Genomic DNA, 25210 nt, shown 5'->3' with positions numbered 1-25210 from the left:
AGGCAATGACAAAAACAAGGGGAGCAATTCAAAAATTGGACAGAAATAAATCACAATGTCCTTTAATGAACTGTCAGATAACAATTACAGCATTAATAATGCAAAGCAATTCAACTGAATAAGAAGATTCTTGGAAGGGTTTTGTGACACGTGACACCATGCCCGATTACTTCTTCTCCTGCATGGTTTATTTAGGCCTTATTGAATCTGATTCCAGGGTCTCTTTGGGAGACAGATCCTTCAAAAAATTGATAGCAGTTTTTCTTATTGTATTTTGGTGATGTCTCATACTGCGGTGGGTTGGCACCCTGCCCAGGATTAGTTCCTTCCTTGTGCCCTGTGTTGGCTGGGATTGGCTCCAGCAGACCCCCGTGATCCTGTGTTCGGATTCAGCGGGCTGGAAAATGGATGGATGGATGATGTCTCATAACATGCCACACAAAGATCCCCCTTGGGGAGGACAGCGCGCCTGGGTGAGCTCTTACAGTGAGTATATGCCTTCATGGGTGAAGTGTATGTGTGTGTGCTAGACCATCAATTCTGTTGTCTGTTAGGCCTTTTTTCTCTGAATTCACTGTCGTAATCTTCTTTATTTATTTATCTGGTTTGTACAATGCTATACACTGTATACCTTACTGCTCTTTCTTATATTCTGTAAGTGCCTTGAGCATGGGAAAGGCACTATATAAATAAAATGTATTATTATTATTAATATTAAGTGACAGGCAAGATCTCCTTAGCAGTACTAGATTTGACCGGATCAAGGCTCTACCCCCTTTGCCGTCAGTTCCCCTACATTAGGATGCCTCTGGCCACACTCTCATCTGGTGGTTAGTCCCCTCTAAAAATGACAACCCTGCATACAGAGTAGACGGTGTCATCTATCTTCACTGTCACAGCAGATTCAGTCAGGACTAAAGCTGAATTACTCTGTCACTTCTGCTTGTTTAGAGAACTGATGTGCTCCGCTTCCATCTGCACGAATCTCTCCAGCAGTCTCTCTTTCAATGCAGAATTACCTTTGACAACAATAATTGGTTTCTTACCTTTAAATCTGCACTCACTAGCTTCTGGTGAATTTAAGCCCACTCCTTTTGTTAGTCTATGTATCATGCCCGATGTGTTTAAATTTTGACTCGGAGTTCTTCATCATAGTATTTATTTGTCAAATAAGATCTAAAGAGCTTTTTACTTCCCTTTCTTCCTCCTTTTTTTTTTTTTGGTCAGGGCAGGAATCTTTCCAAGTGTGACCTCAGAGGAGTGACTTGAGCCAACAAGATTAGCATTTTTCATTGCAGTAGCACATTCCAAAAAGATAATGATGGCTGATTCAGTTTCCTTTAAAAATGCTGAATTAAATTTTGGGATACAATTTGTCTTCCAAGAATTTAAACACCATAAAATAAATAGGTGCTTTTAAAGGTTTATCATGAGCTAACCAAAGCTGTGCAAAAAATATATATTTGTATCCCATTGACCAAATTGCTATCTACGAAGCTGGCTTTCTACACAACTGACAGTGAAAGATTGAGCAATTTACTCCATGTTACCCTTTGCCAAAGCAGTCTGGATCTGGATGTGGGAGGTAAGTTGTTGGAAATAATGAAGGAGAGCTATGGGAGAAAGGCAAATTGCTTCAGTTTATGATTTCAAACTTTGGGTTACACAGAAGCTCTTGCATGTCCCTGAGCAATGTGATGGTTAAGGTTTGGGATTTCAAACCCCTGCAGTTGTGGGTCCAGATCCCACAACTGGCCATATGTGACCATGAACAAGTCACTTGATCTGCCTGTGCTCCAATTAGAAAACCAAAAAAGAAATGTAACTAATTGTATCATAAATGTTGAATGTTGTCTGGGGTAAAGGTGTCAGTCAAATAAGTAAATGAAAATGGAAGGAGTACATCCCTAACACTCTGATGATGGGACAACTTCGAAGCTGCAAGAAGTGTGATGTCCGGCCGAGGTTACTTGTGTGTCTAGCCTTTGATGGAACTGGGCCCAATGTGATAACATGTTATGAATAAAGCAGTTGCCGTGAACTGTACAAAAAGTAGAAGTCCTTCATCATATGGACATTTTTTAAGGAATGATGTGATCTGAAAATCTTTTGGGATTCAAATTAAAAGAGAAATTAGGAGTAAAACCTGAGCTCTGTCCCAGGCTCCTAATACTAGGCCCAGTTGGACTACTACACAGTGGTTGGCTTCTGTTTGTTTAGATAACTAGGTGAGACACCCCCACTTGGTACACTGGAACGAGACCCATATTTGAGCAATTTTCCACTAGTGTTTGTTTAAAGTAGGAGCATGATGCCAGAGTTCATCTGATAATACACACACACACACATACATACAGATAGAGACAGAGAGCGCTTCAGGTTCCTTTTCCATATTAGTTAAATATCACTGTGGCTATCATTCTAGAATAAAGCACATACTAGAAAAGAGCTTCATCCAATCACCCTATAAACACTCAATGCACTCTTCCATACTGATTCATTAAGTGAAAAAATTGTTTGTGCTTCAGAAAATCAGAAGAGCAACTGATTGAGTGCCAACTCCATTATTCCAAAAGGGTGAAGCTCTGTGAGGGACCAGAAACTGATAAAGTTGAAAGGCCACAATTCTGTTTAACCTGTGTGTTCGACATGCAAGGATGTGGATTGGTGTGCTGATCTTCTGCTTCTTCTTACCAAATTCAGCATCAGCTCACTATAGTGATGGTTGATATGGCTCCCCATTCACTATGTAAAGCTCTTTGTGTAGTGAGAAAAGCACTACATAAATGTAAAGAATTATTATTAATTATTATAGGGCTTTAATTTCCCAAGCAAATAACAGGGTCCAAGTCTGAACCCAAGGTTCTCTTTTTATTTGAATTTCAAAAGAGTTCTGGATTACATAATCCTTAAACATCCATCCATCCATTATCTAACCCACTATATCCTAACTATAGGGTCAAGGGGGTCTGCTGGAACCAATCCCAGACAACACAGGGTGCAAGGCAGAAAACAAACCCTGGGCAGGGCACCGGCCCACTGCAGGGTGCGCACACACACACACACACACACACAGACTTTTCCGTATAATTAAAGACTCCTATTTGTTTGTATAGTCCACAGAAACTGCTTTATTCAGAACATCTTATCACGTTATATCCAGTCTCACCAAAGACTTGACCAGTTTTGGGCAAAGCTGTTTCTGGAGGGCCGCAGTGGCTGCAGGTTTTTGCTCCAACTGAATTGCTTAATAAGGAGCTCTTATTGCTAAAGTTACACTTCTGCTTCGCTTTTGTTGTCTCGCTCGTTAAGAATTTGAACCCTTATTGCTTATTTTAGTCTTAAACAGCTGTATTTTGGTTTTTAATTGCTCCTTATTAGCAATAAGAAGCAAGTGACAAAAGAGACCAGCATTGCTCCATTTAGCTTATTTCCATTTCCACCTGTTTCGTTTAATTAAATAATTGGAAGGAACGTGAAGGACTGAGAATTACTCATCCATTTTAGACTTCAGATCATTTAGTTGATATCTTTAGAAAGGAAAAAAAAAATCTAGGATATGAGAATGATTTGACATGGCAGATTTAAAGCACTAACAAGCAATGACATTAAATTATCGGCAAGGATTGTTTTGTAATTAAGCAACTGGGTTAGAACAAAAACCTGCACCCACTGCGCCCCTCCATGACTGACTTTGCCCACCCCTGGAGTAGACCCATAAGAGACTTAAACTCCTGAGCTGAAAAAGATCTATACAGTATACCCCATAATCGAGTGTCGCCATGATCTATGGGATCAGTATGGTCAATGCAACATATTAACCTGCAATTGCTGAGCGCTTTGAGTAGTGAGAAAAGCGCTATATAAATGCAAAGAATTATTATGATTATTATTATAACGGGCTAACCCATCAAACACTGTTACACTTTCTCCCACATACATTCACAGGCTTTACCTTCTAGCCTGATAAACACTGTAGTGAGGACTTGGTTCCCCTATAGATCCACTTGTTGCCCACCAACTGAAATTGAACCAAGGCCTTCATCCTACTGCCATCAGCTGTACACATAGGAGACGTGGCCAGCTATTTAAAAAGCACAACCTCACTGTGTGGAGCTGAGGCAAGGGGACAGGCAGGGTGCTTACTCTGGTGTCATTTACACAGCGCAACAGGCTCACACAACGAATAAATCTATTTTTAGAGAGAGAGAGAGAGAGAGAAACAGACGGTACATCGTCCCATTTTCATATGATTTAATGATCAATCAGCCCTGGTAAATCAATGGCCTTGATAACCATTAAGGTGGTCTGACAAATCCATAGCCTTTCTATAATCATTTTGAACTATCGTAGAAAATAATTAGCCGTGCACTAGATTAATGATTTCTTATTTGATTGTACAGCTGAATTTTACACTTCTAATTTATTAAACCAATGTGAACTGAATGATAAAGAAGGAATGTCACTATGGAAACCAATCTCGCAAACCCTCCTCAGAGAAAAAGATGTCAGAGAGACAAGCACATAGCAAATTCTTACTGACACTTACTTTAACAGGGAGTTGTTTTTGCACCCAGACCTAGAAGTCTGCTGCCACAGCCTTGGGAAACAAATTGTTCTCCTTTTTTACAGTATGCAGCGGTTTGGGGATAAGTATTGAACTTGTCAACATTTTTTTCCCTAGTAAATTTATATTCAATGAGGCTATTCACATGAAATTCTCACCAGTCATTGGTATTAACACAATAAAATCCACAAATATAAAGAATTCACATAAATAAAGGTATGTGTAATAAAGTGGAGTAACACATGGAAAAACCATTGAACACACTAAGAAAAGGCCATACACCAAGGCAAGGAACCAACTGAAACCTGTAAGTAGTGAGAAAATAATTCCACCTCCTATCTGTGCAAACTGATATCAGCTGGGTGGAAGCATCATATTGAGGGGCTATAAAAAGGTGTTATCCTACCAAGGTGTCACACAAGAAACATCTCATGATGGGTAAAAACAAAGAGCTCTACCAAGACTTGCACAACCTAATTGTTGTAAACTACTTCAATGGAACTCGTTACAGGCATATTTTTGAATCTTCCAGTAAGCACCATTGGGCCCAATATCTGCAAGTGGAAGGAACATCACTCCACCGTCAACCAGCCACGCAAAGAGATCCTTGCAAGATTTCTGACCTGGGAGTCAGAAGGATAGTCAGAAGAGTAGCCCAAGAATTACAGACCACTCAGAAAGTGCTCCAGAAAGACTACAGCAGGTACAATTGTTACAGAGAAAACAAAGCACAATGCACTCCACCGGCATGGCCTCTATGTGTGCTCATCCCACATGACTCCATTACGGAGGAAAAGGCATGTTGGAGCTTAATTAAAGTTTGCTACATGACATTTGAACAAGCCTATGAAATACTGAGACAATGTAGTCTGGTTAGACAAGACCAAAGTTGAACATTTTAGCTGTTATACTACACACAATGTTTGGAGGAGAAATAGCACTGCACATCACCCGAAAAACACTACACTAACAGTGAAGTTTGGAGGTGGAAGCATCGTGGTGTGGGGCTGTTTCTCATTTCATTGTACTGACAGACTTTGTGTAATTGAAGGAGTGAAGAACAGGGCCATATACTGAGAGATTCCTGAAATGAATCTGCTGCCATCCACCAGGATGATAAGAATGAGATGTGGGTGGACCATCCAGCAGGACAACAATCCAAAACATACAGCAAAGGAAACTCTCAATTGTTTTCAGAGGAAGAAATGGCCCAGTTAATCACCGGACTTAAATCCAATTGAGCATTTGTGGAGGTTTTCACAAGAGGACAATCGCTTTAAAAGAACAGATCTAAGTTACCCCTTGAGCATTGCAGGTGATTAGCTTCTTCATATGGGAAGCATCTTGAAGCTCTCATTACAAACAAAGGCTTCTCCAGTAACTATTAATTTAGCGTTTTAGTGCTTTTTCCCTGTGTCATTCCACATTCTTACACATACCTTTATTTATGTATTTTAGTGTTGTGAATTCTTTCTATTTCAATGTCTGGTGAGAATTTCATGTGAATAGCCTCTTTGGAAATATATTTACTGAAATAAGTGTTGACGCGTTCAATACTTATTTCCCCCACTGTAGCATTTCATCAAGAAAGCCTTTATAATCAGAGAAAATGCCAATTGTGTACAAAACAGTTCACTTTATACTGAATCATGCCTTTATAAATCAGTCAAAGCGGTTTTAAAGTGAGGGATGATCTTCTTTCAAAGGAAGCTGTGAAACTCGGTGAGATGCAGTACACCTTTCCCACTTGTAAACCGTTTCTAAAAGTCTGGGAGTGGGCATTCTACCCAATGATGTCTTGATTAGCAGGAGAGTGGAAAACAAGATTAATTTAAAATGAATGCATAGTATAATCACACCTTCTTATAACAATGAAATCAGTGAAAACCTTTTTTTCTTTTCTTCTCTTTAAAAAAAAAAAGAAAGTCAGTTTTTATTAAGACTCTTGCTGTAATAACTAAACAACATCACTCTGGCTTAAGTGAACAAAGTAAGACAGTCAACCTTTGATGCAACAGTGACATCTTACAAATAACTGTCAAAACGTAAGAAATAACAATGAGGGAATAAATGTTCCATCCATAAAAAGTTATGTTTTTTTCTTTTTTTATGGTTGACAAGTGACATGTGAGTAGAATTCCTTACAGCACTTGGATCCCAGATCCTAGTTGAGCTACCTTCTTTGTGGATTGAGTATGCATGCTTGTCTGTATTCAGTCTGAAGATGTGCTCAAGTGGGCACTGCAGCGGACTGATGCGTTATCCAGGGTTGGATTGTGCATTGCACCCATAGCCACTGGAATTGTGTGGAAAAGCAACAAAAACTACAAACAGCCTTTTAACCTTGTCAGCTTTTCTAGTGTAATTATTCATGTAGAAAAAAGTATTGATAAGGCAATGCATAAATTGACACTCTTGAAATGGACAACTACACTATACGATGTTCTGCATGGTTGTTTTACAAATTAACAAATTGCTTTCAAAGTTTATGTGTACTGCAGGTAAACATAGCATATTTTGATTATTTCAATGATGCCTGACTACATAAGATCTAATAAAAACAAGTTGATTTTAAAATTTCTCTTATATTTGACTTTTACACTTTAGGAATCTGTGCCCATATTACTCCTATGACGTGCACTAAAAGTCTGACTAGGATAAGAATTTGTCATACCTCAGAGTAGGACATGAGAAGTTGTTACAAAGTGGCCTTCTCCCACTCCCAGCCAGCAGTAGGCGTTTACATGTGACAATGAGTGACGTTACAATTTTATGGCACTCATGAAGGCGTTTTGTAATCGTGATGATGTTTTGTAATTTTCTTATACTAATGTTAAGGTTTCACCACAAAGAAGATAATTCCAATAATAATATTTAAAGCGCAGTCGATCACACCAAAACTCCAGGAAAACCAATTGGCATGAATGCAACTTACTTTAATATTTCTTCACATAGAATGGTGGGGTAATGTATAAATATGCAAAAAAAACTTCAAGGGTTGTAAGGGCATTCAAAGTGTGGTGCAAACTTCGAGAAATGGTTGGTTATCATATACCAAAATCATCACTATTGCAAAAAATGTAGCGTAATGTTAACCCCATTCATTTTGGCTGACAGCACATGGCTTCTTCACATAGATGGAGCAAAAAAAATTTTTTTTTTTTATTTCCGGCGCCGCATCCGAGTGGCAGCCTTTCCAGCAGCTCCGTATATTTTTGTGAATTTCCCCTTGGGATTAACAAAGTATCTATCTATCTATCTATCTATCCCATCTCTGTCAAACTAATATCTTTTTACAAGTTCATTGTTGTCCAGAGTTTCCAAAATATTCCACCTTTCCCACAATGTACATGCCGATCTCTGCTTGAATGCCACCTTCTGGTAGCTTCTAGTGAATCAGGACAGGTCATGAGCTCTCCTTAATCTGGGGAAGTTGGGAGTAGTTTCCTAAATTAGAAAAACTGACAAAATACTGTTACTCTGAGATTTTTGAGCCAGTTACGACTTTTTTTTCCTACACTGATATACTTGATAAATACCAGTGCTGACGTGTAAATCTAATCTGAGATAAAGAATTGAAACTCACCTAGACAGTGATCTGCAGCAATGTCCTCGAGTTGTAGCAACTGTAACTCTGTGTGCATGTAAACAAATTTATGGTGCCATCCACCATAAGACCGTGGCTCTAAAACAGTATGCACTGATTGCTTTGGGACTTATTTTAATGTGTCTTTTATTTTTAAATAAAGCATACAAATTTGGAATACTGTAAATAATGTTAATATATTAATTTAGCAAACTACATTTTAGTTGATTGTTCGTATGCTGTTTCACAAAATGTGTCCTAACGATGCCACCTGATGGTGAAACTATTTCCTTGCTTATTTCAAATTTCTGTGGTATACATACATTCGGAGGGCTAGAGCACTGCAGTAATGTACACTCTGACGTCAATTATCTTTTCACTCCTTCATCTTTTTTCTTTCCCCAAATCATTTTTTCAGTCTGCTGCGAATTATGTGATCTTTCACATGAACACACATTATTTTTAATCTTGTGACTTAACACTCATTGGTTCCCAACTCCATCTGTTCCTTCCCTTCTAGCCAGGATCCAAAGCCTGCCACCTGTGGTACATTTATTTATACCAACAAATGCCCGCCCCTGGACGTGTTTCAAATGTGCAATTGTCATAGTGGTCATTCCAATTTCAGATACGAGTAGCATGCTGGTTTTACGCAGGAGGCAAACAAGAGCTTAAACCAAGTGATAATGCCAGCATGACAAAAGGATAACCAAGGCATCTGACCATGCCTAAAAGCTAAGCTCATCTTTCTAAACTGAGTGTGTCACATATGGCTTTTACCTTCCCTGAATTGCGACAGATTGGTCAGTGTTGTTATTTAGCTGTCTTTTAATATAACTATGCTGTTGCGTATAATTGAACAATCTGAAATTTCACTTTTATCTTCTTGAGTGTACTTCCCATAGTTTGAATATACAGAAAATAAAATAATCTAAGGGGTACAAATTTGTTTATACACAAAAAAATACAAATCATCAATTAATCATTATTAGTGTTCTGTACACTGAGAAATAAACCCAAAACTTGAACAAATACCTACTGGTTAGGTGAAAGTCTAATAATCTAAACTTTAAAGCAATAAGCATTTTAACAAATATGCTAATGTCATGTTTGGGGAAAAAAAATAATTATTCCTAAAAGTAAGAGTCATTCACAGAGCTTAATGTGAGCAAAGGAAAAACGAAGGGCCAAGCATGTGGAGACTTTGGGAACATGATGTTCATACTCCATTTTGGGTGAAGCAGGTATTGATGACAAGAAAGGAATGCTGTAGTGCAGAAAACAAATAACAGTAGCAACAGCCGCTGGAAGACTTTTCTCATAAACCAAGGCGTCATGTGAAGTTTAAACATTCATTTCTGTAAAGCATAACATTTTAAAACTCGCACAATCCAATCTGAGTCAAGAGGGCAATGGAGCCTATCCTGGCAGCATTGCGTGTAAGGTATGAATCTGCCCTGGACAAGGTGCCAGTCCATCACAGAGCCTTCTCCAAATCATACTAAAAAATACAACTTGATGAACTTAAGGAAACACTGTGGAGGACTGGATCGGGTTCCTGGCACCCGCATTTGAACTTCAGCCCAGTCTGTACATTCTAACTGCTTTTTTGCATGTTTTCTTCCAAGTACCTTTGCTTTCCTCTCACATCTTAAAAATCTTGGTGACAACTCTAAACTAATTCTGTGTGACAGAGTATGTCTTGTGATGGGCTGTTGTCTCATCCAGGGTTTATTCCTGGGGTAGACTCCAGCTCTCTTAGATAAAGCTTATTTAGCCATGGCTAAAAATTTATCAGGGAATGACCTCCACATGAGTCTTATTTATTTACTGAAAGCCTATTTTCTTGTTAATAAGCAAATGGAATAATCATTTTTTGTTTTACAAATACACAAAACAGTTACGTCTTGCATGAAATGTGCTGTTCTTTTATCAGTGATGGTGAAATATCTGCTACTGTACCTCCTTTAAGCTCAGCCGACAGCTGAGCATTCAAATAAGCTGTAGTATGCCAAGTGGTTTGATTGTTTACTGTTTATTAATTTAATCTCTAATTACACCCAGTCCAAGTAAAATTTATGAATGGTGTTAAAAGTGTGTAGAAAACATTTGTAAATGTCAAAATGACATGTTCATTGCCATCCTATAGCACTTTTGATTGTGCAGAACACAATTCTGTGCTGCAGCCGCAACATACAGTCTAGTGAATATATGGAGACATACATGTCTTTAGTGGTATTTTGCACCCACCCAGCAAGAACAGTTATTGATGTATTAAGGAAATCAAAACTTAATGTTAACTTTAATGTTAACTCTGAGATTTTTCAGGTAAGGAAGGCAAATGTTTTGAGGTAAGGAGGTTATATTCAATAGGATACAATCATAATATCCCCATAAACCCAAACACCAAGACGGTTACTCTCTTGGAGATGCTTCATGTTATAAAGGTTCTGATTTCACACAAAGTCATGATTATATACTCCTACTTACCTGCTTGACAGCTCTTGCAAGTTGGATTCAAATCCAAGCATGACAACTGTCCATGTGGCGTTTGCAATTTCTCCCTTTATTCTTTTGTGTTCTCCTCCCACAGCCCAAAGACATGTAGATTAGGATAACTTCAGACCCCAACATTGCTTGTTATGAGGGTATATTGATTGCAATGTATTGGAGCAGAGTTTGGGTCACCATCAAAAGTTAAAGGCATTTTATCTTGACTTTGTCTAACAGATCTCCATGTCATTCAAGGGGCAGCACATGGTTGATATGATCTCCAGCCCTCCTATTCCACTGCATTGTCAAAGATGGTGACAAGCTACAGTTGCACCCAACATTTAATTAAGTTTCACCATTTCAATGGTTTATTTTTTGTTTTTGATTCACGGATATAATAATCTTTGTCTAAGTGTCATGTTACTACTAAAACGATTAGCCACAAACCGATAACCAGCTCCAAGCATCACTAAAACTGAATTAGAGAGTGGATGGACAACCAAATGTGTAACATAGATGTACTCACCAGGGTATCCCTGCTGCTATATGGAGCCCATCCTGAAAATCGCTTCTCTGTGAGATCTGCCCATGGGAAAGATTTCCCAAAGATATCACCATGGATACACTCAAAGCACTTGCTAACGTCATAACCATTATTCAGCAAAAGTCTCATCATCATCTCATCTTTTAGACAGTACTGGATGGCACTAGGGAAGTGTGTATCATTCACAGCCATAAAGTAACAGTTAACATCAGCTCCATATGAGAGTAGTAGTCTTACAATTTCATAGTTGCCCTCTCTGACTGCCACCAGAAGGCAGTTCAAAGGGTCTCGATTTGGACTGGCTCCGGATTTAAGTAGCAGCTCAGTACAAGTTACATCCCCATTGGACACTGAAAAATAAAGGGGGGTTTTTCTTGCATCCCCATAGTTCTCGGACATTGTTTGGTCAAGGACAGCATTGACGTCAAATTCATTTTCAAGAAGCAGTTCGATGCATTGGGAGCTGCCTCCTTCTGCTGCAGAATGCATGGGACTTAGACCAGTTCTTCTAATGGCACTGTGATAGGTTGCTGGAATAAGTGTTTGCAAAGCCCTGTATAAATATATATAAGATACACAAGTCACAAGAATTTCTCAGTAAAAATAAGGCAAATAAGCTTAATTGTTACTGTATATAAGTTGTATATGATCCTGTGTGAGACTCTTCTTTCATGCAATTTCAAGTTTAATTCACAGTGAGAATGATTTAAAATACACGTAGACTTGTAATGATCAGCATACAACCCCAAGTTCAGTAACTAAAAAGGAGTTAATTATGAAGTGAAAACAATGCAAAACAAAGTAGACTTCTTTTAAAAACTGTTAGTGTGTTCACTTTAAATGTTGTACATGATTAAAGTAACAAATATTCATTTTTGTGGTTTAAGTGCAGAGCTTTAAAGTTGTACTGTGGGGTGTAAGTATCATGTGATAGGGTCCAGGACTGCAGGAAACTTAGCATTGCTCGGGATAGGAGTCAGGCTGAAATATACACCTGCCAGAGAGTTAACTGGAACTTGATAATGGAAGCCCAGTTTCAGCAGCATGGTCATACGTATGTATCAGAGAGTATTATTCATCATAATTATGTAGGATGCCATCTACTGGGTAATATGTTTCTGTTAGAAGGTTGTACAGGGCTGGCTGACCATCCATCAGTAGCTAGTGTGCTTGTAGTGTGGTTGTAGGAAAAACACTCATGAGTCAGTTCTTCCAGCATAAGTTAAAATGGAATCATGCTGGCACTAGAACCATTAAGGGTATTTTTACAGTCTAAGAGGTGGCAATATAATGGCTCTGTATGTTACCATGCATATGAACCCCTGCTACTTAATAAAATTGACAGGCAACCAGGAGCTTACATGGCCATTTTATAGACCACTGGGTTGAGGACTGCAGGGACCAACAAATCAAGCCATGAACTTGGAGTTGTGTGCTGGAAGGACAAAGTCTTGAGTGATGAGAGCAACAGAGGCTAGTGTTGTGTTAGGGTCTTTGTGCGTTTAATTTTTCTAATTTTTTGTGTACAACTGATCATTATTTTTGGACTTTGATTATTTTATAATTTTTTTATGCCACCATTTTGTCTATACAGCAACAAAACACATTGCTAATCACAGGCTGACAGTCCACAGCACGCAATGTCATTGTATCAAACACCAAATAAATAGGAATGTTAGGCTGGAAATAGCAAATATATTGTCCAGAAAATGTGGCGGATCTCATGGAAAGATACAATTATATTGACTACAGGAGGCCTTAATACTAATATTTATAGCAAGATTTCATACAAAATACACTTGATTTCAAAAACAAGACTAAATCCTGCTGATTTTTAAATGTGTTTAATATTAGTACAATCAGTATCATTATTAAAGTATGAGGTGTGCCAATTTAATTTCAGGAACGGCCATGATATGTCATGCTTGTGCCTCAAATCTTTACAGTAAATTTCGATTGGTCTTTCTGCAAATGAACACATGTTTAACAGGGTTGTTATGGGTGATGAAACATGGTGCTTTCAGTATGACACAGAAATAACACTGCAAACCATGGAAAACACCGAGTTCACCAAGGCACACGGGCAACACGACATGGCCATTTCAGGAATTAAACTGGCACACATCATACTTGACCTCTTATTGTATGTTGATAATTTTACTTATATTGCCTGTTTTTATAGGCATTACTGCTTAGTTGAACTTCGCAGGTTTAATGGGGAATATCTTAAGAAAACGCCTATGTGAATATTGTTCTGTGTGTGTGTGCGTGCTTGTGTCTATATAAACTTTAATTGTCCAAAATTACTCAATATTATCAATTCAATTCAATACAAACAAAAATTGATTTGTAGATTTTGGCAAAGTTTTAAACTCTTCAAACTGAACTTTGTCATCTAGTCTTTGAAAAAACATCTCATATACAAATGTGTAGAACTAAAAAGATGACAAAATGAAGAATGTTGTTAGCCACAGTTGTACATCAATTTTATACTTCATCAAGGATTGTAAACTGTCATAATCATTGAGGTTTCTTCACCCCTACTCAAAACAATATCCATTTTTCTTATTAGTGTATCATAGATACTGTCTTTTTTTATTAGTGACAACTTCACTCTGGTACATCTTGCATTAATGGGTGAGAATATCTAATCAGAGTTGATTGGTTCCCTGATTTGAAATTGACTCATTGCAAAGCAATTTATAAAGTTTATACTTTACTTAGGATGAGCTGGTCCTTTTCAAAGGTCACTTTCTACTTCAAATAGCATATACTGAAATTGAACCCCTTCCCTCTCTTTTTTTTATTCTGCACAGTACCATTGAAAAAGGAACTGAAGTTTCTGATCCATACTTACAGGTAATGTCCTTCATATGCTGCTCTGTGTATTGGCAAATATCCACTAAGACTGGGCACATTGGCACTTGCACCATATTCTAATAGCAATGCTACACAGTCTGGATTGCCACCTCCTGCTGCATCATACAGGACACTTCCTCCGTCGGAAGCTCTCGAATTAACATCTGCACCTAGTAAGGACAAATTAAATTCTTTCAGCAACTTTGGGTTTTCATTATTTATAGAAATGACACATAAAAACACTTTTGTAAAACATAAAATGTTACAGCACATCATACACAACTGTCAGAAACATATTATTAATTCTGACATATTATAATAGTAGTATTAGTATCTGACTGCATTGCTATGCTTCATTGTTCTAATTAGTACAGGATCACTCTTCTAGAATAAGTAAATCACAGAGCCACCGTGAAAATAATTTAATCATTTTATTAAAGTACTTTGGCTGTATTTATTTTAACAGTCAGTCCTTTTAGTGCAGTTTCTTCGCAGCTCCAGAGTTCTGGGTTCAAACCCTAACCTAGTCTCTATTGATGTGTATTTTGCTCATTCTCACTTTGCATGGGTTTTTTGTGAATGTTAAGGTTCCCAAAAAATTAAACTTTAAGTTTATTAATGATTCTAAATTTGCCATGCATGTGTCCATCCCACCAAACATTACTCATTGCCTTACATATTGTAATAAGTCTCCAGTACATTCAGAAAATGAATGATAGAGTAAATCATTTAACAGTGATTGACCAACCTTGACCTCTAGCTCAAGCCCCTCCCTACCTTACAGCTACTCTATTGTTATACCTAAGCACAGGCTCTTGGCCCCTGTGAAAAAGATAAACCTGTTTTAAATGAATGGGAAGACAAAGTCGTTTCTTACACCTACTAAACAAGTACAGACACTGCTCAGTTTATACCCTGTAGCAAGGATCTTCACACATACTACTGTGGATATGAGATGGCGGTGCTGACCACCCTGTCATTCTCAAATTTAATATCTAGTTATTTTTACCTTAAGAGTAAAACCTACTAAATTAATAGGAGCTAATGTCTGGATGAACCTTTTGCTTTTAACCTTTTATTTATTTGCCAAATGTGGTCTTTTAATTTTTGTTTTGACTATATATGGCAATTACATGTTAATTCATGTTCTGAAAATGTCTATCCATTTCTGGGTCATGCAGCGCATGAACCTATGCATGAAACAGCAATCATTAAGATGGAATCAGTTGTAGGGTAAATGCAACGAATATAGTCAAATATACCTTGGTGGGGCCATGTCTTATGGGATATTTTCAAGGATTAAATTTATTAGTGCTTTTAACATTTTACTTATTTCAATTGTTAGTCAGTGTTGGCATGAACATGCACTCACCTTATCATTGTAATTGCCATTAAGCAGCATGGTGAGAGCACAGCATCAGCTGGGGCTGGTGGTGCATGATAAAGAGGAGAGGGGCTAAGTGAGGGGATTGATATTGAAAGTAGAAAGGATAAGAAACAGAAGGAAGAAAGTTAACAGCAGCAAGCACAAGCTCAAGAGAGAAATGAGAGCAGAACAGGTTTGAGTGAGCTGTATGCGGGTTACCTTAGAGGATAAAGAAAGAATTATGACCTGGCTAGAAAGAGAAGTCCAGATCTACCAAGCGATTTCAGATAGCAATGAAGGCAAAAGGAGACTGATGAATGGAAGGAACAGACCACAGGGAAAAAAGTGGTGTGAAAGCTGTGTGCATGGAGTGGGGCAATGGTAGCCCAGATCATTACCATAATATGCTTCCAAAGGCAACTAGAGGATTGTTAGTTTTAAATATTTTTTTAGCACAATGATTTTATATGATTTCTCTTGAAGTGACTAAATGTGTAAGAGGGCTTTCATGTTTTAATGGTCTATACTACATTTGATTAGCTATTCATCCAAGGACACTGATTTTTATTGATGCACTGGTGGACACTTTAATTCTTTGTGTGTTTAAATAAACACTTTCCACTTTTGTGCACTTGACACCTTCTTACTTACAACTGGTCCATCCTGAATCTTTGAAATATTAGATACCGCAGCCAAGGAACAATGCCGTGGGCTGCTGGTATCACATACACACATTATCATATTGGAGAGCCTCACATTCATTGAGTGACATGGTAATGAAGAGAAAAATCCATCTATTTCAAAATCTATTTAAATATTGCTGCTGCTGCTGGTGATTTAAATTAAAACATATCTCATTCTTGCTCTATTTACACCTTACCTTTATGAATTAGAAGTTCAGTTGCTTCTGTATGACCAAATTCAGCTGCAGTGCTTAGAGGTGTTACTCCATAGCGAACTCTTTGATTCACATCCCCTCCATGCTTTATTAAAAGACTCAAAATGTCAGTGCGACCCATCTTGGCAGCCTCATGCATTGAAGTCCATTGTGTTTCACAAGGCTGACTCACTGGAGACTCGTTCTTCAAAAGAATGGCTACCATTTCATAAATTCCACATTTTACAGCTTTAAATAAAAAAATTGTATTATATATGGTAAGTCAGAAGCAGGTATAAACATTTTCATAACAATTTCTATTATCTTAAAAACTGATTTCTTAATTATGCAGAAGTTTTTTTAAGATCAGGTCTCTTTGCTATTTATACAGAAATGAACAATTTCATTCTTCACACTCAGTAAAACTTGGAGATCTTCAAGGTAATGTGTCCATATTTCCGGATCATGGAGTATTTGAACATGTTTTTGTTTTGAGTATAGGTGGGTTTATGTCATTTTTTTCTCCCGCTTATTCTGCCTTTTTTCTTTCTTCTGTATATTTTGATGCTTAGAATGATGCAATTTGCTGTGTCACTAATAAGCTACGATTATCATATTAACTGTTGTACAGTACCTGGGGTAGAGATGGTATTACTGTGCATTATAGATATGACTTAGAAACAAAGTAATTAATGAAAACATTCATTTATTTGTATTTCTGTGAGTGCTAAATTATATTCAGAAAAAAGGAAAACCCTTCAAAGTCAGGTTCTCTGGCTTTAAAAGAAGGGGCTTTTGCTGGATGTAAAACCCACTGCGTCAGAAGACAAATGGAAATATAATGGTTAAGTATTGTTTAATGGTAATGGTAACATACAGACATTTTAGCATATAGATAAAGGAAAACTTCAGCATTTGCCTGGAGGAGAGTAGAAAATATGGGGTCTGGAAGAAATGAACTACAGAAAACTTTGATGTTTTGTGGGAAATAAGACAAATTACATATAAAAAAGTATCAAACATACAGTAGGACAGACAATTGTGTGTGTATGTAAAAGAATGTGGGATCATGTGGAATACGTAAAAGTGCTTTGAAAAGGAAGATCTGAGTGTTTAAGCAGATGGATATGTCCAGTATGTAAAGGGCAGGAGTATGAAGTATATAATAACACTTGTGTTTTAGAGTGCCAGGGGAATTTATAAAGAGACCAACAGAAAATGACTTAACACATGGAAAAATAAAAGGAATTCTGATATAGTACTCAGGAAGGCTCATTTGCAAAAGAGAGACTTGATTTTTGGATTTAATTGTCCATCCAGAATGCATAATCTTTAGAAGAGCTTTTGATCTTCACTTCCATAGACACATTAGTCATTAGTAACTATGCTATCACTGACACTGACTTGCCCCTTATTATGGTAAATGTTTTGGCTGGCCTTGTTATTGACAGTATGGCACAATGAAAAATGTTCTAGCAGTCGGCCACTTAAACAGTAAAAACAAGAGATATAGCAACCATAAAGAAAAGCTTGAATTTCTCACTGTTGACACATTTTGACAATCTTGCATACTTTATAAAAGAACTAATGGAAAAAAAAGACAGGCATTACTGGAATGTGTGATTGTTGCATTTGTACTTAATTACAACTAATTTTGCAACTGTTTGAGTAACTATGAAGTTTGTTACAAAGGAACAATATTTGTTACAACCTAGTCAGCAATGGAAAATAATTCAGCAATTCTTTATATGTACTGCTTTGTGTCCGAGTAAATACACATTTTCCTCAATATACTAATAATCTATTTGTCCATCAATCACTCAGAATATGGGACCAATGCAGGGCACACTTTAAAGCTGAGAAGCTTTTATCTGTTGCTCCTCTACACGATAATACCAGTCTCAAACATAGTAGTATTTAATATTTGGAAAATGTTAGGGATTAAAGCACTAAGAGAACTATATACAGATAACATCTTATGAATAATTATGCTTCACTTCAAACGTAACTTACCAGCAACACAATTTTTCCACTATTTCCAAATTAGATCCTAGTGTATGGTGGGAAAAGGATCTTTCAACTAATATCTCAGAAAAGGAGTGGAAGGAAGCCATGCATAGAATACACTATAGCTCTTAATGTGAAAATCATTCAATAATTCAACTTAAAATTCTTCATCAATCATATTATCTTAATTATTGTTTTCCAAAATGTATCCAGGGCAAGATCCACCTTTTGACTGCTGCAATCTAGCTCCAGCCTCATTGGGCCACATGTTCTGGGTGTGCACCAAATTAACATCATTCTGGATAAAAATCTTTAAATGCCTTTCAGACAGGTTTAGTGTCACAATCCCTCCTAGCCCATTAACAGCCGTGTTTGGTGTACACCCAGATGGGCTTAAAGTGGAGAAGGACATATTGATTGTAATTGCCTATAACACAATACTAGCATGGAAACTTATCTGGAAGAATCCCAATCCACCTTTTGTAAGTCACTAGGAAACTGATGTTCTATATTATTTGAAAAAATGAAATTCTCACTTAGAGTATCTGTTCAAAACTATTTTAAAACCTGGCAACACTTCATTGAAAACATTTAGAACAAGCATTTATATACTGCATGGGGGAAAAAGTTTTTTCCTCTCCCCTGCGCTTGGCTCTTCTCTGTTTCTCTTGGGTGAGGGTTGAATTCTGGTTCTGTTAGGTTCTAGTTTTCCTATGTTTTCTTTGTTTTTTGAATTTTTTTTTTTAACTTTTTTGAAGTTATTTGTTGTATAAGTTCTGAAAATTGTACCTGCTTGTTTGTATACTATGTTACATTCTTGAAACAACATAAAAAACAGAAGTGTCAGCAATTAATGAACAGTAAAGTATAACTCAATTTAATAAATATGGGGCCACTGTGACCCACGCAACATAAGATATTTGAGAACAAAAGAGGAAATAATGTGGTTTCAACTATTGAGCATGTCCTGTCAAAGAGTTTTTTTTTTTGTTTTATTCCCATAACTTTGCTCATGCAACCAAATGACTTGTTCAAAATTTGGTTAAGCTAAATGCTTCTCAATTGAATAGCAATGATCTGTGGAAGATGGTTTTTACAATAAGTCCTTCTAGGTGAAAATTATACTTTGTAAGAAGAACTGGTGGTATTGTAGAAAAAAATCCCAAACCAATAATATCCAAAGCCAGGAAATAACACACAGTCCAAATGTCCACTGGTTTCAGTTTAGATGTTTATTAAAGATAAACCACCATGCTCTGCGCATGTAGAAAACTGCTGGACCTCTGTTTGAATGCATTTTTTTATATGTCTTTAACACAGATAAGATGCTGTGACATTTCTAATATGCTAATGGACAACACCAACTCACACTCTGACATCTTTGTCTTGGTGCCCTTCAGCTAAGCCCACTCTTTATTATGATCATGTAAATGTATATATATCCAGTAATATTCATTTAGAAATATTTCCATAGTGGCTGGGGAAACTGATTGTCTTAAGAAGCACAGTTGTTATTACAAATATTAATGTAATTGTATGTTCATCATAGATTGGAAACTTTGTGTTAACAATGAACTAAATGAGAACTATGTGTGACTCCTTGTGAGATAACAGTGGACATGAAAACATGTGCTATAGTCTACTTTCTAAAATATTGTACTGCATTGCCGCATGGGGACAGGCTTAACTGTAGGACTAGTATTGCTTTTTCATGAAACAGATGTAACCTGTATTACTGTACTCTTGGTTCATATTCCTCTCTATTCTGAAATGCTTTCATATTGATATGGAGGTATTCCAACATTTACCTCTAGCCAATTAAATTACGCTTCACTTGTACTGGTAAGGATCATTGTATACTCCGATTTCTGCCATTTACTATACTGTAGGTGTCATTTTCTAAAATAGATTTAAGATGAACAGCTGGATATTTTAATAAAGAAAAATTAGTAATACTCTTTTCTTTATGCCTCGTGCATTTATTGCCAAAGAGGTGATTTGTAATGATCACCTTCTGAATATCATTAAAGTGTTTAAATTATTTTACACTGTTTGAATTTCTAACGTTAGAGGTTAAACTGAGCATACACAGTAAAATGACTAATCTACACACCCCCTGGTACTTATTTCACATTCATAAGTGACTTTAGCGATCCAAATTAGTTACTAATTGTAGTAAAATAATCTTCAGTGGCTTTAATATTTACAAAGGCAAGGAAATTGATAACCTTAGTAACCATTTTCTCCCCCTGATTGATTCTGTGGGGTTTCTCTTAATTTTCCAAGGTCATACAAATGCTAATAAGCTTATTTAGATTTAGTTACCATCAGCAGTGTTTAGAATTTAGAATGTAATTATCTCTCATGCTAATAAAATAATTTCAACTTATTATTTGATTAATTTTGATTTGCTTCTTTCCTTGCCTATAAACATTCAGTTCAGAGCCAAAACTATGAGATAGCTAAATAATTCTAGCATTTTAAAATACATTACTTAATAAAAACCTTAAATCTGAGCTTGGAAAGTAATAAAATAAACATTCTGCTAAACAGCTACTCGTATATGAAAGTGGAATGAGATAAAGCTGCACCTTTCAAAACAAATGTGGTCAAAGTGAAAAAAGGTTGACCTATGTTAAACGAAAACACAAACCACGTTAAACTTTGAAAGCCATAAATTAGAACAAAGATGGAGATGAATAAGGTTGAATTAATCATAATAAACTAAAAGCTTTACAATTTATAAGGCACACTTTGATTACTCCTGATTAATAAATGAACATAATAATATCAATCACAATCTAAAATAATGCACATGATTACCTTTAATATTTGTAGAAATGACTTTATGAATTTATTTAATAACCAGTAACGGAGTACTGCACAATAACGTGCAGTGAATACCCTTGACTTGAGCATTCCTAGTTTTCATCCTCTTTCTCTGTACGTTTACCATTCGTTTGCTCAGAGGTTGATGCGAGCGGCTCTTCTTTTCTCCACCCTAGCGACCCACTGCTTCTTTCGTCGGCATGTTGTCGTGTTAAAACTGATTACGTTAGTTTTTGTGTTGCAATTACTTAGTACGTTTTATTTCATTTTTCACTTAAACTGGCACTTAAGTCTTCAATCTGCCTCAAGAATGATTAACGAAGGTGGTAGGGAATTAGAACGGCGCCCATATGCATGCGTTGCGTGGCCGCTTTGCTACACGCTGCCGAGAGTTGATTCTAAAATAAAATAAAAAGGGTAATAAAAATCACCACATCGAAAGCGGATTGTAGACACCACGTAATATATGTGTACAATATTTCAAGTCAATAGGTGAAACGGTTTTCAAGATACAGGTGATTTAAAATCTTGGAAAGACAAACGAACAGCCACGGTAGCGTATTATATAAGAAGATAAAATGTTTAACCCAAGATTACAATTTGAGAAGTTACTTTCCAAATCTAAATGCACAGCATCACACCATGACATCTCTTGTACCTACCACAACCAGAGATATTATGCCTGATTTGCAAAATGAAAATCCAGTTCTGACTAGTTTATTGGAAAAAAAAAACAAAACTTGAAGTAATCAAACAATCAATATTGTATGTAATTAATAAAATCAGTATTAAATAGTATTGTGCCTGATTTCTTCAATGTAGGGATAACTGGATCTCTGTTAAAAATCTAATATCTACAGTAAATCTTAATGACTGTACAAACTAACATTTGCTTTGTAAAGTTTTAGAGAAAGTTTTAACTGTAAATCTTTCTTTAAAAGTTATAAAGTCAAGTTAGGTTCATTACTTTTCTATAATATTATGATATTTTATCACAGTTAAGTTCCCTACTTATTCTTTCTTTCTCATTGATGTGCTGTATACTAACTGAATTTAAGTTTAGCCAAATCAGTCCTGAATGTAGGTGTTATCTTTGACAACTTTTACTTGTTACACATCTGCATTATCTAAAACTTGCTTTCTTCATCTTAAAAATATACTCGAAAATAAAGGTGGTTTCTTAAGCTACAGTGTTGTTAAAAGCATTTATTCATCTCAAGTACAGCTGACCATTTAATGGTTTATGGTAAGACTGAATTGTTGATCAATATTTAATATAAAACATGACAGAAAGTAACCCAAGTTCTTAAATCACTTCACTGGTTTCCAGTTCTACTTAGATCTGACTCAGAACCCCTCCTTCTTATAGAACTTATTTAGGACATCTACTTGTGATTACACATTGTGACCTTAGCTATAGTATCCAATCTCTGGAAATTTAACCCAATTATTCAGGATAGGGTCATGGAACAGCTGTAGTCTATCCAAAAAATAATTGGGCACAAGGTAGGAACAATACCTGGAAAGGGTGAGCACACATTCACAATCAGGGCAGGTTTAGCGATATATATAAATATATGCGGGGGGGAGGGGTTTGAGCGAAGCGATCGAGACCAGATCATCTTGGACAGACACTTTGACGACACGCAAGACTAGACATTACAACCTTAGGAAGCAAAGCCCGCGAGACTGTGACTTTTGCATGTCACGCCCTACTTACAAACAATTTAAAACAAGTACACTGACATCTAACCTAGCAGTTGTTGGAATGCTTTTGGCAGACAAACTTCAGGTACTCCCAGCTCTTAAAACAACGACAAGCAGAACATGCCGCTTGCCAGCAGCAGCTGCAGTAACAAGTAGATGATCCGAGCACTTCTCCCTAGCGTGCATTCACTTGCAGGAATAAACTCAGGGGTTGGTGGCAGGGTTGCCACTACACCCACTGTGTGTTCCATTCCATTCAAACTAGTGTGGTGCTGAGGCGTCACCCACTGCACGGCTGCACTATGGTCCTAATTTGAGGTGGTTTGTTGTGTGGTGGGTGCGGCAACGTGCTGTATCAGTGCATACTCCGAACCTAAAGCCTAATACAGAAATGTTCAATAATGATTAAACCTTTTACCAGTTATTGTTTTCAGTTCAATAAAAGTGGTGGCAGGGAAAGTGTAGTTAAGCAGCATAGGATGGTGATCTGCAGGATGACGTTGGAGATCAAGAAGAGAAAGAGAGTCAAGGATCAAATGGTGGAAATTGAAAAAGGAAGACTGCAAGGTTGAGTTCAGGGAGGAGGAAAGACAGGCACTGGGTGGCAGCGAAGAGTTACCAGACAGCTGGGAAACTACAGAAGATGTAGTAAGGGTGACAGCAAGTGCTTGGTGTGACATCTGGAAAGAGGAAGGAGGAAAAGGAAACCTGGTGGTGGAATGAGGAAATACAGGACAGTATACAGTGGAAGAGGATGGCAAAGAAGAAAGTGGGATAGTCAGAGAGATGCAGAAAGTAGACAAGAGTACAAGGAGATAAGGTGCAAGGTGAAGAGATAGGTGACGAAGACTAAAGAAAAGGTGTATGATGAGTTGTATGAGGGGATGGACACTAAGGAGGGAGAAAAGGACCTGTACCAATTGGCTAGACAGAGGGACCGAGCTGGGAAAGATGTGCAGCAGGTTAGGGTGATAAAGGATAAAGATGGAAACGTACTCACAAGCGAGGATAGTGTGTTGAGCAGATGGAAAGAGTACTTTGAGAGGATGATGAATGAAGAGAATGAGAGAAAGAGAAGGCTGGATGATGTGGAGATAGTGAATCAGGAAGTGCAATGCATTAGCAAGGAGGAAGTAAGGACAGCTATGAAGATGATGAAAAATGGAAAGGCCGTTGGTCCAGATGGCATATCTATGGAAGCATGGAGGTGCTTAGGAGAGATGGCAGTGGAGTTTTTAACCAGATTGTTTAATGGAATCTTGGAAAGTGAGAGGATACCTGAGGAGTGGAGAAGACATGTACTGGTGCCGATATTTAAGAATAAGGGGGATTTGCAGGACTGCAGTAACAACAGGAGAATAAAATTGATGAGCCACAGCATGAAGTTATAGGAAAGAGTAGTGGAAGCTAGGTTAAGAAGTGAGGTGATGATTAGTGAGCCTCAGTATGGTTTCATGCCAAGAAAGAGGACCACAGATGCAATGTTTGCTCTGAGGATGTTGATGGAGAAGTTTAGAAAAGGCCAGAAGAAGTTGCATTGCGTCTTTGTGGACCTGGAGAAAGCATATGACAGGGTGCCTCGAGAGGAGCTGTGGTATTGCATGAGGAAGTTGGGAGTGACAGAGAAGTACGTAAGAGTTGTATAGGATGTGTACGAGGGAAGTGTGACAGTGGTGAGGTCTGCGGTAGGAGTGACGGATGCATTCAAATGGAGGTGGGATTACATCAGGGATTGGCTCTGAGCCCTTTCTTATTCGCAATGGTGATGGACAGGTTGACAGACGAGATTAGACAGGAGTCCCCATGGACTATGATGTTTGCTGATGACATTGTGATCTGTAGCGATAGTAGGGAGCAGGTTGAGGAGACCCTGGAGAGGTGGAGATATGCTCTAGAGAGGATAGGAATGAAGGTCAGTAGGAACAAGACAGAATACATGTGTGTAAATGATAGGGAGGTCAGTGGAATGATGAGGATGCAGGGAGTAGAGTTGGCGAAGGTGAATGAGTTTAAATACTTGGGATCAACAGTACAGAGTAATGGGGATTGTAGAAGAGAGGTGAAGAAGAGAGTGCTTGCAGGGTGGAATAGGTGGAGAAGAGTGTCAGGAGTAATTTGTGACAGACGGGTATCAGCAAGAGTGAAAGGGAAGGTCTATAGGACGGCAGTGAGACCAGTTATATGGGTTGGAGACGGTGGTACTGACCAGAAAGCAGGAGACAGAGCTGGAGGTAGCAGAGTTAAAGATGCTAAGATTTGCACTGGGTGTGACGAGGATGGACAGGATTAGAAATTAGTACATTAGAGGGTCAGGTCAAGTTGGATGGTTGGGAGACAAAGTCAGAGAGGCGAGATTGCGTTGGGTTGGACATGTG

General features: G+C 37.6%; 1 protein-coding gene across 4 annotated transcripts in view; it reads right to left on the bottom strand.

Annotated features, from left to right (window-relative positions):
• The window catches only part of asb15a (ankyrin repeat and SOCS box containing 15a), a 50744-nt gene that overhangs the window by 5520 nt on the left and 20014 nt on the right, over positions 1-25210 (bottom strand). For all 4 annotated transcript variants that reach the window (XM_039761149.1, XM_039761148.1, XM_039761150.1 and 1 more), the window contains 3 exons: positions 16296-16541; positions 14048-14219; positions 11173-11743 (listed from right to left, as the gene is read on the bottom strand). In XM_039761149.1, the coding sequence (XP_039617083.1) occupies positions 11173-11743; positions 14048-14219; positions 16296-16541 (989 nt within the window). The remainder of the gene's footprint in view (positions 1-11172; positions 11744-14047; positions 14220-16295; positions 16542-25210) is intronic.

Source organism: Polypterus senegalus, chromosome 8 (assembly GCF_016835505.1).
Source record: "Polypterus senegalus isolate Bchr_013 chromosome 8, ASM1683550v1, whole genome shotgun sequence".
NCBI lineage: Eukaryota > Metazoa > Chordata > Cladistia > Polypteriformes > Polypteridae > Polypterus > Polypterus senegalus.
Note: the sequence above shows the minus strand (reverse complement) of the source record. Positions and strands in the feature narration are given on the sequence as shown.